At 33.9% G+C, this 17,106-nt stretch overlaps 1 protein-coding gene across 2 annotated transcripts in view; it reads right to left on the reverse strand.

Moving 5' to 3' along the window:
• Positions 1-17,106, reverse strand: part of NCAM2 (neural cell adhesion molecule 2) — a 781,544-nt gene that overhangs the window by 40,964 nt on the left and 723,474 nt on the right. For both annotated transcript variants that reach the window (XM_006899357.1, XM_006899358.1), the window contains one exon: positions 16,540-16,720. In XM_006899357.1, coding sequence (XP_006899419.1) covers positions 16,540-16,720 — 181 coding nt within the window. The remainder of the gene's footprint in view (positions 1-16,539; positions 16,721-17,106) is intronic.

A 17,106-nucleotide genomic window follows, 5' to 3' on the forward strand; every position in this document is an offset into this window, starting at 1 on the left:
ATAAATAAATATAGGCAAATAAATTTCTGTATTAATCCTAAGAGGGAAAGCTTGCTGTACCTTAAAATGTTTAAATACACCAAATTAACAACTACTGAAATGTAAAAATGGAAATGATTATTTAAAGATAACAGCATTTTAATTTTAGATTTTTTTCTGATATATCAAAACTTTGTTTTAGGTATCTGGCCTTGTAATATTCATTCACCGAATATTTTTTTTCTATTACTAGTACTGTGATTCTGAGCTACAAAATATAAAACTATATAACAACTGCATTAATTTATTAAATACAGACTACATTCTCTTGATTGTTTTGAAAAATCCAATCAATCAAAGTATAATGAATTAGAAACAGAATCCTTAAAAGTAGTATTGAAATTCATTTCTTACAAACCTATTGATAATCAATGTACCTCTTCATAATTAAAATATGAAGGACTTAGCACCTAATTGTATTTTGTTGTTTACTGAACAAAAATAACGGTATGGTAATTTTAAAAACAAAACACTATTCTTTTCACTTAGGAAATCCCTGCCTCAGAGTAGATGATGCAAGAAGAAAATGATAATGTGTTTTATCTGCTTTGGGTCATTTTGTAGTCCACAGACATGTTACTAGAACAAGAGAAGGAATGCCTAGCAATGGCGAGCAAAAGATGACACAAGAAATGAAAGACAATAATGGTCTTATGCAGTATTTGTCCTTACAATACTTGAGTTACTTCTCTTGGCATAATTCTCTCCAGTCTCTAAGCAAATCAACAAAAATTAAATGAAAAAATATATTGGCATACAACAACTAAAAAAATTAAAGACAATCAACTTCTAAAATATGGTCCAACACTTACATGAATGGATTCTCTAGAACTTTAGTTAAAAGGAGAGCATGAGAGAGAATTTTTTTTTTGCTGTAATCACAAAAGCATTGGTTCTGAGAATCAAACCTGATGTACAGTTTCTAATAATTTGATTTTCTAACAAAACTATGGTCATATTTTTCGCTCTATGTAAATTTGTAGGTTCCAAACAGTTCTGAATAAATAATAAAAATAATTTAATAAGGTATGGCTATGAATTTAAAAAACTGAGTTATTCTTCCTCCAATCTGTGTTGCAAAAATACAAAAGTGATTATCCTAATTTGTTTATGCTACTTTCCCAAATTGAATGTATTTATAAATATGAATATATATAATCATATATATATATATATAATATCCTTTTTTTCATATTGTTTTCATACTGTATCCTGTTGATAGTAGCTACTATTTCCCTATGTCTTTTTATTTATTTATTTAATTTCCCTATGTCTTTAAGCAGAGTCCAGGGTAACTAAGAAAATGCAGCAAATAAGAATATATGTTATTTTTAATCACTTTCATTTGTAAAAGGATTACTCATGTTCCTGATGTACACAAATCACATTAAAAATAAAAGTCGTATGTGGTTTGGTGGTAAAAAAAAAAGAATATATGTTAAAGCATCAGGGCTGCTTGTCAGGGGAAACAATCTGAATCCAGTGAATGAGATGAAACTTTGCAAACATATTACACACTGCTTTGTAATTTATTCTGGAAGAACAATAAAGATATATTTTCACTTAATTAAAAAAGGTTTTGAATTATTATTATTTTAATGTTTATTTCTTTTGATATTTTAGGTTAACAAAGGGAAAATATTAGAATAGGGATACATCTAATATAGTAAAGATTTTCGATTTTATGCTTTATTTAAATGGTAAACATTATAAAATATAAGGAATGCTAATAACATCAGGAACTTACAATTAAAAGATCAGCAGTTAAAATTAAAATAGAAATATCCAAATATTATTAATATTGAAATTAATATTTATACTATGTTTTGTAACAGATGTTGAGTTATATTTGCAAAATATTCAAATGAAAGTAAATGAGATGTACATTACTAGTACAAGTGACCTGGGATTTTCCCAGGGTCACTACTATTAAAGGAAACGTTAGAATGATGCAGTGAACTGGTTATTAGAAAAAACAATATCTTCATTGATTTTTGGCCAAAGATTTAATAGTTTGATAATTTAGGAAATGAGGAAAGTGTTAACTGTCAATAGGGGAAGATACTTACCTAGTTAGTTGGAATTTAGGAGATCTTTATTAAGTTTAGATTGATATTTAGTTATTCAAATATTTCAATATTCAGATTAGTCTTGGTATTATTAAAATATTAAAATTTTCAGGGTATAAATGAAATACTAATGATGTAACAATAACATTAAAACATGCAAGACAAACTTATGGTAATAATAAAAAATAACCCAGCAGCATTCAGCTGCCATGACTGGCTTCCATTTCCACCTTTATTCGCTTCACAGCATTTTTCTGCATGATGAAAACAGGTTTTGAAAATAGAACAAGAACAAAATAATTAAGGAAAGCAAGTAAGGTTAAAAACATCAGATGAAAGAAAAGGGGGGGAAAATGATAGTAGGAAAGAAAAAAAGAGAAAATAATTAATGCAAGGTTTACACAAAGCCATTAACAAGTACCTATAAACAATTATATTAATACAAGACAAGCAGCTGAAATCTTGTATGAAACAATCATAATTTGTTCCATGTGAAGAGAAAAAAAATTACAGAGGCAAACTGCAATGCTTACCAGATGTTAATTCTGTCATGAATTACTTAAATGTGAATATCTTAATTTTTGGATGAATATTTTGTAAAAGGAAAGTCACTTGTGCTATCAGTGAATCCACAATGTTATTTTAAATATGAAATTGTGTACAACATTTGATGATATCTCTGGAATCAGAATTCATTAGTCTATATCTATTTAATAAACATCTTTTAATGTATATTAAAATAATTCATTCATGGAATAAAAATGTGCTACAACAATAAAATTTTAACCCAAAATGGTTACAAACACACTCTAGACATATTATGGAAAAAAAATATTAAACACCACTGAATAACAAGTGTGATAAGAGTAAGTAAAAGACTTTTATTACATGGTAACTAGAAAAAGAAAACAAGGTTTGCTATGTGTATAGTACCAATATTTAGGTTTGACTGAAAATTACATGTAGTTAAAAGTTAAGTTCTCTTCTACTGAGGTAACCCAGGGTTCATGTGATGCTTAACCTTCTGCCATTGTGGTGTCAAATGCCGTAATGGTTACCCATGTTGGACAGTGTTTGGTGGAGCTCCAAGTTTAAGACAGGTTTGGAAATAGGAGTGGCATCCACTTCCTATGCAACATGTCTCTGGAAACTCTGTGAATTTTGATAAATGTCTATAGTTAAAGAAAGGCTTCAGGCCTTTTGTTCATAGGATCACTATGAGTCGTGCTTGACTCAATGGCAACAACAATAACAGCAACATTTTAATACTATTTTAGAATAACTCTATATTTAAAAAGAGAAAAGGACTCATCTACACCACTGCCATCACGTGACAGAGTGCTTAATGCATCAGGCTGGAATCCAAAATGCCAGCAGTTAAAATTCATTTTCTGCTCAGTGGGAGAATGACTGGTGGTCTACTCTTGCAAAGCTTTACAGCCTCAGAAACCCAATGGAGGGTCACTATTAGTCAGAACTGACTCAATGACAATGGGTTCAGTTCAGTGGTTTAAACTTAACCTTGAGGAAACATCAGTATTTGTCTTATGCTTAGATTTTACTTTCTATTCATATTTATTAAATGACAGAATAAAGGGTAGGCAAGTATTTCTTTGGAATGAAAATAAAAGTCATAAAAATGATTATATTTTACAGTCCATCAAAAAACTCATGAAAATGCAAATTAACTGAAATGTCTTAGTAACATAATTTTTGTTAATGATTTATATCTTCTTTTTTTTGTTTGTTTGTTACATTTGGAAAACAAAAGAGCTCTTTGTTGATTTCAGAGGCCAGAATTCTTTTAACATCAAAGATTAAGAAAGGAAGAATATAGTGCTTATAAATCATATTATCATGATAGTAGAATACTAGAAATGTCTTCAAATCATTCTCAACACAAGAGCAAATAGTAGCCACCATTAAAAGTGACTAAAGTCTCTCATTAGTTACATTCAAACAACAGCAAATGTGTTTTAAGCCAGAAGAAATAAGAAATACATTTCCAAAACTCATTTATTTATTTAAAAAAATTAGAACATTTTATTTTAAAAGATTAGGTAATTTTAATAATTAAAATTATAAAATAAATATATGATGTCATCTTATCAGCGCATTTAGTACCATGCATAGTTTTATGATCATTGTATAAGCATTAATTTGCCATTATTATTCAATATTCCCACTGTTTCTAAGAAAAAATGAGATGAAATTATGGTCTACTAATATTCCAAATGCCAATGTGTGGTGATTTCACACAGTTTATTTCTATGTAAATAAATATATAAAGTAAGCCCATCTTATTAACAATTGAAAATGAGAAAATATTATATAACAGTCCAAAATATCTTTGTAATAAAATAATCTTACTTATTTATAAAGAAATACAGATCCACTAAGGTTTTATACAGAGGAAAAAAATATTACCAAAACAATATGAATTCATTTAAGGTAGACAGATTTAAAAACAATGCTTTAGCTAAACAAAAAAATGTACTGTATATTTAAGTAGTTTGTTAATAAAGATAAACATATTTTCTAAAGATTTAAAAACTCATTCTATCTAAAAACATCTTTCTAGTTAAATTCATTTGACTAAAGATATTTTAATTTAAAAAAATCAATAATCGTCATTTGGACCCATATTTATATAGCATATATGCTATGCAACAACAAATAAAAAACAAACAAATGAAAAAAAAACTAAATTAATTTTAAATTTCACATCTGAACCAAGTTAGACAAAGCAACATATGTTACTTTATAGATAGTTTACTAGACTTTCTGCTCTATATGATTGGTATGGATCAAGATCAAATTGATGAGACTGGGTTTTGGTTTTCACTTTAGTCATAACAAAAAATTAAGTAGGGAATCAGCCACCTCTTCAACAAATGGTGCTGACAAAACTGAACATTTGGGGGAAGGGCTGGGCAGGGAGAAAAGTGCAACAATGAATGAATGGAAATACAAAATATCTGTAAATGTTCATTATTATTAATAAAATAAAATTTAAAAAAGAAAAAACTAGAAAACAGAAACATGATTCACTTCTCATACTGAATTAATAATTTGAAATGTGTCTGTAGGCACCTCAGCATTGAACCTTATGGCTTTAGGCCAGTGTTACAAAGTTCTCCATATTCTCATATTGAATTAATCTTTCAATATGGCTTTCCTAGCCACTCAAGTTGACTCTACCAGGTGGACGGGTGGGAATATGCGAATAGGAGGAGTATTAGCTTATCCACAAGGCGATTGGCTATCTCACCATTCCAGAAAGAAATTGGTCAGTCTCACCAATCTATAAGGTGATTGGGTAGTCTCATCAATAAATCAAGTGGCTCCAGCAGTAGATTAGACTTTCTCCACCAGCAAGGAAGAGAAGAAGAAGAAGAAGCAAGAGAATGTAAGATTTCCTTCAGGACCAGACATTCTTGCTCCAGGTATACATATGGCAGCAGCAGCTATAACTAAGGTAGAGGACCAGAGAGACCTGACATAAGACAGAGTTGGCTACTACTCATCTTCTCGTCCTGACAGAACTAGAGCTAAACTAATAGCCTTTGTCCAAGATGACTGGACAATTTGAGGTGGGAGGAGAGTCAATATTGGCAGGACTAAGAACGTTTTAACACTGGTCTGAAGCCATGAGGCTCAAGACTAAAGTCAGTAACTCTGTATTTTGCTCCTAATCAGGATTTTCAACTTTTGTCTTTCTCAACATGGTTCTCTGAGGTCTATGAGTTTTCACATTGGATTTTGAAATCAGCAAAGCAGTAAGATTGGTATTGAGATGAGTAAAAAAAAAAAAAAAGAGAGATAAAGGAGTGTGGACCACAAGTCTGACCATATGAGGGGTTTTTTTGGTGTATATTACTGATGCTGTTGATAGCGGACAATTTTTCTATGAAAAGTTAGTAAAGGTTGCTATGCCATCCCCATGTGGACTTACTCTCTTTACAAATACCATACACAAAAATTGACTTAAAGTAGATCAGAGACTTAGGGAGAAACCCCAAAACTATAAAGATTATCAGAAAAAAAAGTAATAAATTTGTAATACACTAGAACCCTAGTAGATGACATGAATGGGTTTTCAAACAGCTGTATATGCACATCCAAGAGAGATAAAAATAATAGAATGAGACCTACTAAATATCAAAAACAAGGGTACGTAAAAAATTTCTCCAATAGAATGAAAGGAAAGCCTGCAGTCTGGGAAAAATTAGCAAAGACATAGCTGATAAACGATTTTAATCTAAAACAACATATCTGGCATAATACTTATATCTAAAATATACAGAATACTTCAGAATCAACCTATTAAATAATAAAACCATATAATTATAAACTGAGCAGAAAATATGAAAAGACTCATCACCAGCAAAAAACATGAACAATTGTCCAATAGCTTTGCTAGCTCTTAGAGAGATGCAAATCAAAATAGGAATGAAATATCATCACATCCCACCAACAGTAGTAAAGTTTAAAAGGAGAGCAAACCACAAATGTTTCAAAGATGTAGAGAGTTTTGTACTCTAATGCATTCCTGGTAGGAATGGTAACAATCTGGATTAGCTGTGAATTTTTATCTTTCAATATGACTCTCTTAGCCATAGTTGGACTTCACCATGCTGATGGCAGGAATATGCAAGCGGATTGTGTACACAATACTATCTAGCAATAAAATATCTAGCAATCCATAAAAGGATTATCTAGTCTTATCATTAAATTGAGCAATCCAGCAGAGGAAGAACTAGACCTTCCCCACCCCAGTGAAAAAGAATCAGCAAGAGAATGTAGTTGGCCCTTCAAGACTAGAGATTTTTATTCTAGCTACACCTATGGCAGCAATAGACAGGGCCGAAGTAGAGACTCAATATGAGACAGGACCCTGGGACTGCTGCACCATTTAAACCAAAGCCAAGGGCCTTGGCCCACGTTTGTTGGACAACAGGAGGTGAGGGGCCATAATTCACTGAGAACTATGTAACACTGGCTAAGACTGAAGGAGAGGTGGGCATAATAGGTAGGATGGAGAACTTTGTAACACTGGCCTAAAGCCATAAGGCTCAATGCTGAGGTGCCTACAGACACATTTCAAAAGTCATCCTGACTGTATTCTGCTACTTATTTAGATTGTTGTTATTGTTGTTGTTATCATTGAGTTGAGCATGACTCATAGTGACTCTATGAACAAAAGGCCTGAAGCCTTTCTATAATTATCAACATTTATCAAAGTTCACAGAGTTTCCAGAGGCATGTTGGTTAGGAAATAGATGCCATTCCTGATTCTTAGACTATAATCTTTTAATTTCCCCAATATAATTCTGTGTTGTCTGTGAACTATTACATCAGATTTTGGAGGAAGCTAAGCAATAAGACTGGCGTAGAGAAAAGTAGAAAGAGGTTTGGGAGTGTGGGAAGGGTGGAGGGCATGTCTGACTTCCTGGGAACTGGCTCTGGTTTTTTTCATTCTTGATAAGGAGAGTTCCTCTTTGTTAAGTTGGTAAAGGCCGTCCCATGTGACCCTTGCTCTTTTTTTATGCAAGACATGTATAACTGGTCAAATAGAAGGAAGGAAGAAGAGAAGGGGAAAAAAAGAATAAGGGAAGATTTATTCAGAGATAGAAACAACTGTGGAAGGTTGACAGGGATTACAGAGGTGGTGGAATGAAAAGAGACTGGCAAAGGGATGGGTAAAGTGGAGGGAAAGGTTTCTAAATTATGTTGAAAATAATTACATGAGTGTTGTTGATGTTTTGTACCATCCAGTCGGAACCAACCCATATCTGACTCTCTGCTGGGTTTTCAAAGGCAGTTAATCCCACCAGAGGAGATTGCCCATCTTTCTCCTGTGGAATAGCTGGTGTATTCAAACCACATGCCTTTGGGATTGCAGCACAGGGTCTTACCAAAAGGCAAGCAGAGCTCCCTCATACAATTGTAATTATTGTCATAAAATGAAACATACTTGAATATCTTAATGAAACTGTGGTTAAGGGTTGTTTATTCAAAATAGCTTTCCTAACAAATGAGTTTGATTTTGCCATGTGGATGGGCAGGATCATGTGAATATGATGTGTTAGCCTATCCACAAGGGGATTGGCTAGTCTTTCCACTAAGTTTAACAGATTTAGTGACAGATTTTTAGAATATTACCACTAGCATTTAAGAATAAAGCATGCACTAAGCTCTTGGGAGCCAAAGATTCTTGCACCAGATAGACCTATAGAGAGCAGCAGCAATCAAAGCACAGAATCAGAGACCTGATATGAGACAGAGCTGACTATGAGACGATTATCCACAAAACCAAAGCCAAGAGCCTTTGGCAAAGTTTATTGGAAGACTGGAGGGGAGAGCCATAATTGGCAAAACTAAAAGCCTAAAGCTGTGAGGCTGAAGGCTGAGGCACCAAATTGTCCTGACTGAATGATGTTATCTGCTACCCCTGAACATTCTTTTGAGTTTCTTAACATTGTACTGTGTGGTCTATGAGCTACCACATTGGTGTTTGACCCAGCAAAGCATAAAGACTGCTCTTGGAATTAGTATAAAGAGGTGTGTTGTTTTTTTTCTTGTTGACAGGGACAGTTCCCCACTGTGGCGATGGTGGAGATCAATTATGGCTGTTCCTGAGTGGCCCTTGTTTTTTTATAGAAATCAATAAAAAATGATCATTAAAATCAAGTAAGAAATCATGCAATTATAATGGTAGTGTATGTATAAAGCAACACATATATACACACATATTTTTTTGTGTATATATTCAGTATAGTGAAGTCTTCCTCATAGTTACCTTCTACGATGTGTCTGAAGCTATAAGTCTCTACAGAAGGAGATGGCTAATGGATTATAATAGTGGAACTTTTGGTTTGCAAAGTTCACTTTCTTTAACATAGAACTGGGACCTCTGATGGTCTATGGTAAAAAGCTGCACTATAATCCCTAACACACACAATCTGAATCCACCAGATGCTCTGAAGGAGAAGGATGGACAAATTCCTACGGTGCAAACTGCCTCTGAAATCTGCTGGAGGGCCAGCTATAAATCACATACAGCAAAGACTCCTTTATGGTGAGTTTCTCCTTATTGTCATTTATTTAGAACCAATCCATAGCTGATCAGAGCCTCCAGCAAATTTTCAGAGGCTGAATACTGCAGACCTAGAGACTGAAAGAGTTCACCATTCTCTTTTATAGTCTCTGGGTTAAGTAGCAAAACTCTTTATAGATCACACCACCAAAGCTCCCAGGAAACCTTCAAGGGGATGAGTATGATTTCTTACCTTCAATGAAACTTTCTCAACAGTTACCCTGTATCTCATGCATTTATAAAATTCCTAATGATTATTTATGTTTCAAAAACCATGAAACATCACTTTGTTGCTGATAAAAAAAATCTAACACTGGCTCTTTTCCTCTCTTTCTGCTCACCTTCATAGAGAAATTTACTGAAAGACTTAAATAACATAGGACCTAAATTCCTTCATTGTATAAAAAATGTAGTCCATTCTTATGCAATTTCTTTGATAATCATTTTATAAAAACCAAAGATGATAAGATAATTTCCCATCTTGTTCCATTCAGTTGGCATTTGAGCAGTATTTGACTCTTTTTTCCTTTTGAAAGTTGATTTTAACTTTTAATATATTAATAAAAAACCAAAACCCAACCTGTCCCCTAATTAACTTAGTCTCTTTTTATATTAGTTTCATTTGATTATTGTGCTATAATTTTCTCTTTCTGAATAATATTAATTTCTTTGGACTCAGTTTTTAATACTTTGTTCTTCAATCATCCAAAAACTACTTCTTAAACATATACCTATGCAAGTCATGTGAAACAAATAGCTATGAGTAAGATCAACACAAACTACTTCTCACAGATCTGTAGATCTCCATCTTTCTTTATTATCTACACTTCAGTTAAGGCATACAATTGCATGGTATATGTGTCTAAGTTACAGTTCTCTTCTAATTTCTACATAATCTAACATACTACTTGACATTTTAAGCTTTATAATAGTTTGATCCTCAATAACCATATCATATTTTTTCTGCAAGTTTTATTATTTTGGTAAATAACACCAAAAGCTTACCAGTTGCCTTGGCAAGGAATTTAAAAGTCATCATTATCTACCAAAACAAATCCAATTTCTCAGATAGTGTTAGTGTATATCCACTAGACAGTAGTTGAAATTGTAATTTTTGTCCTTCTACTGTATTTGTTGTTTTGTTATGCATTGTCAAGTTGAAACCAACTAATAGCTGACCTTTCAACAGATTGTCAGAAGCAATATATGGCATAGCAGGATACTAGCTATCTTTCTCCTGCAGAGTAGATTCAAATTTTGTGTGCTTGGACTGGCAATGTAATTTCTTACAATTAAGCCACCAGATTTTCCTACTGCTTTAGCTTTTCCCTACTGTTTTGTTGTGTTTTTTTTTTTATGTGCCATTGAGTTTCCTGCGACTCATAGTGATACTAGATATACTAGCTGTGAAACCTGTCCTAACCTGAGCCTGTCTCATCTCTGACAGACCTATTCCCATTCCTCCACTCACTGAGTCAATCCACCTCATCCTAAAACTTTCTTTCCTGTGCAGTCCCTCCACCCTTCCAAGCATGACGTCCATCTCTAGGGACTGGTCCCACCTGGCCACATGGCCAAACCATGTGAGACAGTGCCTCAAAATCCTTGCCTCCAGGGCACAGCCTAGTTTTACTCTCTCCAGAACAGACCTGTTTTTCTTCTCGAAGTCCATGTTATGTTTAACACTTCTTCAGCACCACAATTCAAAGGCATTGATCCTTCTTTCATCATCCTCAGTTATTTTCCAGCTCTCCAATGCATAGTAAGTAACTGCAAAGACGTGACCTGGACCAGGTGCACCTTAGTCTCCAGACTGACATTGTTGCTCTTCAGTACTCTAGAGATGTCCCCGACAGTAGACTTTCCCAGTCCAATTTGTCTTTTATTTCCTGACTGTTAGTGCCAAAAGTGCTGATTGTGGAAGCAAGCAAGCTGAAGTTATCAACAACCTCAATATCTTCTCTGTCCATCATGAGACCGCTGATCAGCCCAGTGGCGAGAATATTTATTTTCTTGATGTTAAGCTTCAATCCATATTTAAGGCTTGACCTTCTGCAGCAAACATCTCATATCTTCTTCTGTTTCAGCAAGCAAAGGTGTGTCATCTGCATAATGCAGATTGTTGATGAATCTTCCTTCAATCCTGATGCCAAAATCTTCCACATAAATTGTAGCTTCCCAAATGATCTGTCATACAAATAGATTGCAACGGTATTGAAATAGACTGTATCTCTGATGCATGCATTTGCTGATCCTGAACAAAGCAGTTTTCCCCCTGCTCTGTTCTGACTACTGCTTCCAGTTCTAAGTATAGGTATCACATGAGCACAAATAAGTATTCTGGAATTTCCCTTCTCAAGGGAAGCCACAATTTCTAGTGATCCATACAGTCAGATGCCTTTGCTTAGTCAATAAAATACAGATAGACATTCTTCTGGTACTTTCTGCTTTTAGCCAAGATCTGTCTAAGGTTGGCTATGATATCCCTAGTGCCATGACTTCTTCTAAACCCAGTGTGTGCATCTGGCATTTCTCTGCTGATGTACTGTTCCAGTTGTTTCTAGATAATCTTAAGCAGGATCTTGTTTGTGTGTGACATTAGTGATATAGTTTGATAATTGGGTTAACTTTGCTTGGAATGGGAACAAATAGAGATCTCTTCCAGTCAGGTGGCCGGGTAATTGTCCTCCAGATTTCTTGGCATAACCTGGTGAGCACACCCAGGGAAGCATCTGTAATGTTTTCTTGATTCTTTTCTGATTTTTCTTATCACTTACCACATTTTATCAAGGAAGATACGCAAAAAAATGACTAGTGTTATTCACATAATTACTGTTCTCAAAATGATATTTTTCATATCAGAATTAAACTTATTGGAAAGGTAGGTTTGTTTGTTTGTTTTTTAATGAAATATTTAACTGTTCAGGTTCAGCTTCCTCTCTAAATTTTAGTTAAAGTCCTTGGTTCTCTATTTCAGTTATAGAATAGCTTTCTTTAGTTCATAACAGGTCAATTTTTGTGTAAGAGACTTTCTCTGCATAAATTAGAAGGATTGTTGCCTATAAATTTATTTTTCTATTTTCCTATAAATATTTTCCTAAATTCCCATAAATGATACCTTTTCAGGGAAAGTTCCCCTAAATTTAATATTAGCACTATAATTTAAATCTCTTTTCATATCATTTCAGGTCATCATTCTCACCAGGATCTATAACTTCAAGTAACTGTGAATTAGTAAATCCCTTGTACAATATTTATTTCCTTTGCTAGATTGTGAGGTTTGAGAACAGTGGCCAGTTTTGAACTTTCATAGATAAAACCTCTATACCCATCTTGGAGTTTTCTACACCGTAGGATGTAAGGACTATTTGTAGAAGAAATTAATGAACCATAAGATTGGTGGACGATTTATCAACAGTCTGCGTTATGCAGATGACACAACCCTGCTTGCTGAAACTGAAGAGGACCTGAAGCACCTGCTGCAGAGGGTCAAGGACTGCAGCCTACAATATGGATTGAGGCTCAATGTCAAGAAGACAAAGATTCTCACCACTGGACCAATTGGCAGCATCAGGATGGATGGTGAAGAGATTGAGATTGTACACAGCTTTAGTTTGCTTGGCTTCATAGTCAACAGTCTTGGCACCAGCAGCCAGGAAATTAAAAGGTGCATTGCAATGGGAAAGTCCGCTCTTAGGGACCTCTCCAAAGTGCTGAAGAGCAATGGTGTCTCTTTGGAGACTAAGGTGCATCTGATACATGCCATGGTCTTTGCAATCACTTGTTATGCATCAGAGAGTTGGACAATGACCAAGGAGGATAGAAGAAGAATTGATGCCTTTGAGCTGTGGTGCTGGAGAAGAGTACTGAGAATACCATGGACTGCTAGGAAAACAAACAGATTCATCCTGGAAAGGGTTAAACCGGGTGGCTCCTTGGAGTTAAGGATTCTGAGGCTCCGTCTAACATACTTTGGACATGTTGTGAGGAGAGATCGGTCCTTAGAAAGGGACATCATGCTTGGGAGGGTGAAGGGACAGCGCAGGAGAGGAAGGCCCTTTATGAGGTGGATTGATTCAATGATTGGGATAATTGGGATGGGAGTGTCAGAGACAGTGTGATTGGCTCAGGACAGAGCAGAGTTTAGGGCTGTTGTACATAGGGTCGCTGTGAGTCGCAGGCGACTCGACGGCACATAACAACAACAACAACAACATTATTGAGCCAAGATGAACTAAATTAAGAGGTAAGGACAAAGATATGAAGAGAAATTAAATAACAAAAACAGTTATAAATGGAAACAAGAATTATGCTACTTCTTTTCCATAGCTAACTCTCAAAAATAAGGAAAACAAAACAAAACTAGATAAAGCTTATAGAATAAATGCATCACATAAATCCTGGCTAGTATTCAGCCTTGGTTAATAATATTATTTTTCATCTTCACTTAGGATTGGAGGAAGATTCATTAACAATCTGCATTATGTAGATGACACAATTCTGTTTGCCGAAACTGAGAAGGATCTGAAGTGCTTGCTGCAGAAGGTCAAGGACTACAGCTTTTAATATGGATTGAGGCTCAATATCAAGAAAACAAAGATTCTCACCATTGGGCTGATTGGCAGCATTATGACAGATGGTGAAGAGATTGAGCTTGATGAAAGCTTCATTTTGCTTGGCTCCACAATCAACACTCATGGTACCAGATGCCAGAAAATTAAAAGACATATTGTGCTGGGAAAGTCTGCTCTCAGGGACCTCTTTAGAGTACTGAACAGCAGTGGTGTCAGTCTGGAGACTAAGGTATGCCTCATACAGGCCATGTGGTCTCTGCAATTACTTGCTATCTGTCAGAGGGCTGAACAATGCCCTTGAGCTCTGTGGTGCTGGAGAAGAGTATTGAATATACCATGGGCTGCTAAGAGAATCAAGAGGTTCATCCTGGGGAGGGTTACACTATGCTGTTCCTTGTAAGCAAGGATTCTGAAGCTTCATCTTACATATTTTGGACATGTTGCAAGGACCACTCACTGAAGAGGGATGTCATTCTTAAGAGAGTGGAGGGACAGCGCAGGAAAGGAAGACCCTCTATGAGATGGATTGATTCAGTGACTGGGGATATGGGGATAGATGTGTCAGAGACAGTGAGATTTGCACAAGATAGACAAGGGTTTAGGGTCGTTGTACACGGAGCTGCTATGAGACACAGCCAACTGACTCAAAGGCACATAACAATAACAACAAACAACATTGGTTTCAATTATCAACAACTGCTTATAAAAAGTATCAAGGAGTCAAAGACTGAAACGTGTAATTTGCCAATAATATTTGTTCTATTTTGTGATATATTAATAAATGTTATCCAAATATCACCTAATATTTAACGTATTACCTGTGTTACTAATGCAATGAAATACTTGTATCAATTTAAAGAACTAAAAAAAAAACATTTTGCAAGTGGATATATATAGTTGCATATTCATATTCTTTATATATTCTCACTAAAATTGAGTATACTTTTGAGTATTTTCTCATATCTGCAAAAATTTCTACATATATAATACATTATAATTAGAGAGCCATTTATTGATGTTAGAAACTCATAGGAACCAGTTACTCCATGACAGATAACACTGTTTATTTTCTCAGATCAGCTATGAAGGGTGTCCAGTTTTTCACATTCCGAGAATAGATGTAATACCAATTAACTTCTTAAAAACTCTAAAATGAGATATCCCTTATATAACTCATGTTGTTGTGTGATGTTGAGTAAGAAGTGACCCAGAGTTGAGCCTCTAGCTGCTTTTTAGAGGCAGTAAATCCTATGGGAGCAGAATGTCCATCATATAACATACAGATGTAGGAATAAAAAAAGAGATACTGAATATAGAAATACTAACTAAGTATGACATTGAAGCACAAAATATCCATACTATCTCTAGAACTTCTCAACTTCCTAATTCTACTTTATGGTTGATTTCACATAATAATTCATATAGGCAATACAAACTAATATTAATTACTTTAATTTTGAAATGAAGGATAATAACTTTAAATTAAAAAGTAACAATTTCAACACTACTTTGACTTTTGTTAGATCGTCTATACAATAAAAAAAATCCATGATAACATGATTAATATCAGTTTAAAACTACAAGAGGGTTAACTAGCAGGATTGACCTAATACATTTTATTTCTTTCCATTGTCAAAAAAGAGTAAATATTAACTCTGGAACTATTTTTTATAATATGACATCTGTTAGTCCTATTATCATGAAAGTATATGCTATATATATGAAGATGTGTGAGATTTTTCATTAAATATTGAAGAATTGTACCCAAATAAATAATTAACAGGATAATTGGGACAAATGAACAATAGGACAATTGAAAGGGTTAAATATGATTTAGAATTAAGATAAATTTTTACATCTTGATGTCAGGGTATGTCTTTTAAAATACAATTAATATTATTTCTGTGCATCTTTATATTAGTTACATGTGATAAAGTTTACCACAGGCGGTTTTTGTTATGTGCTGTCAAGCTGACTGCGACTCAACAAACTTGGAATCCATCATACATAGAAATCAGTGAATAGTGTGCAGTGAATACTATTTAAGAATGTTCTGGCAGGATTTGTTTCTTTTGTTGTTTGTACGATCAAGCTGAAACTGTTTCATAGTGACACTCCAGAGGGTTTTCAGAGGCAAAAAAAATCACAAAAGAGGATTTTTTTTCCCATGGGAAAACTAGTGAATTTAAGCCCCGTGTCTTTGGGTTGGCAGCATGACTCCTTACTATTAGGGCATCAGAACTTCCTGCCAGGGTTTGAATTTCCTTGAAGTTCTAGAAATAGTCCTCCTTGTGCATTCCTGGCTATTTCTGTTTTACTAGGTGATCAATTTTATCTATCCATTGAGTTGACAACATATTAACAACAACTTGCTCAGTTAGTTATGGATAGGTTCATCATTATACTTGTTCACATATTCTTAAAAGTGGAAAACTACTTCCTATAAAAATGGCACAGTTGACTTCTTTGCAAAAGTTTCTTCTGGTATCAAAAGAAAATGTCTATGTTGATTTTCATCCACCTTCCCTACTTTCCCTCAGTTCACCCTCTCTTCACCTTCTGAAGCACAAAGACTGTCAAAGTGCATTGTATAAATTAAGCAATATACTAATGCAAAGCAGACTGAGAGAATTTAAGTATATTCTATTATACATGGTCAGAAATAGGAATTTATATTTTATTACATAATAAGGATTATGAAAATAATTTTATATTTATTTTCAGTCTTATAAAATATTCTGTAAATAGTTTTTCTTACCTTTAATAATGTTGGGTTTTGGTGGCATGTTGAACTCATACACTGTTGGTTCAGAATATCCCAATCTATTAGCGGCTGTAATTTGCACTTCATACCCCATTGTCCACTGCAGATGCTCCAAAATAATGTGGTCCTTATTTCCCTGTACTTTTTTCTCTAGCCACTGGTCTTCTTTATCTTTCTGTAAAGTTGTTAAAGAATATTTACAAAATAATCAGAAAACAAAGTACTGACTTCTAAAATATATCATTTATATGTTAAAAATTAAATGTTTATATTAATTTTGTAAAGTTACCTCATACATAAATATAAAAGGAGTTGCTATGTAAACAAAATCACTATTTTTTCTGATATAATTCTATAATAACTGTAGTGATCAAATATTTTAAAGAGTAATGATTTTATAATAATCCTTGAAGATTTATGGAATGAAAGGTCACTTGTCTTAAGTTTTTAATCTTAAAAGTATGCCTAGTTTAAAAAGTTTAATTTTTCATCCTTTTTTTGATATTAGCATTTGTATAAAAAGAAAAGGACATATATATGATTAATATTACACTTATATAT

The sequence above is a fragment of the Elephantulus edwardii genome, unplaced genomic scaffold (assembly GCF_000299155.1).
Source record: "Elephantulus edwardii isolate Elephantulus edwardi_28Jun2011 unplaced genomic scaffold, EleEdw1.0 scaffold00253, whole genome shotgun sequence".
Classification (NCBI taxonomy): Eukaryota; Metazoa; Chordata; class Mammalia; order Macroscelidea; family Macroscelididae; genus Elephantulus; species Elephantulus edwardii.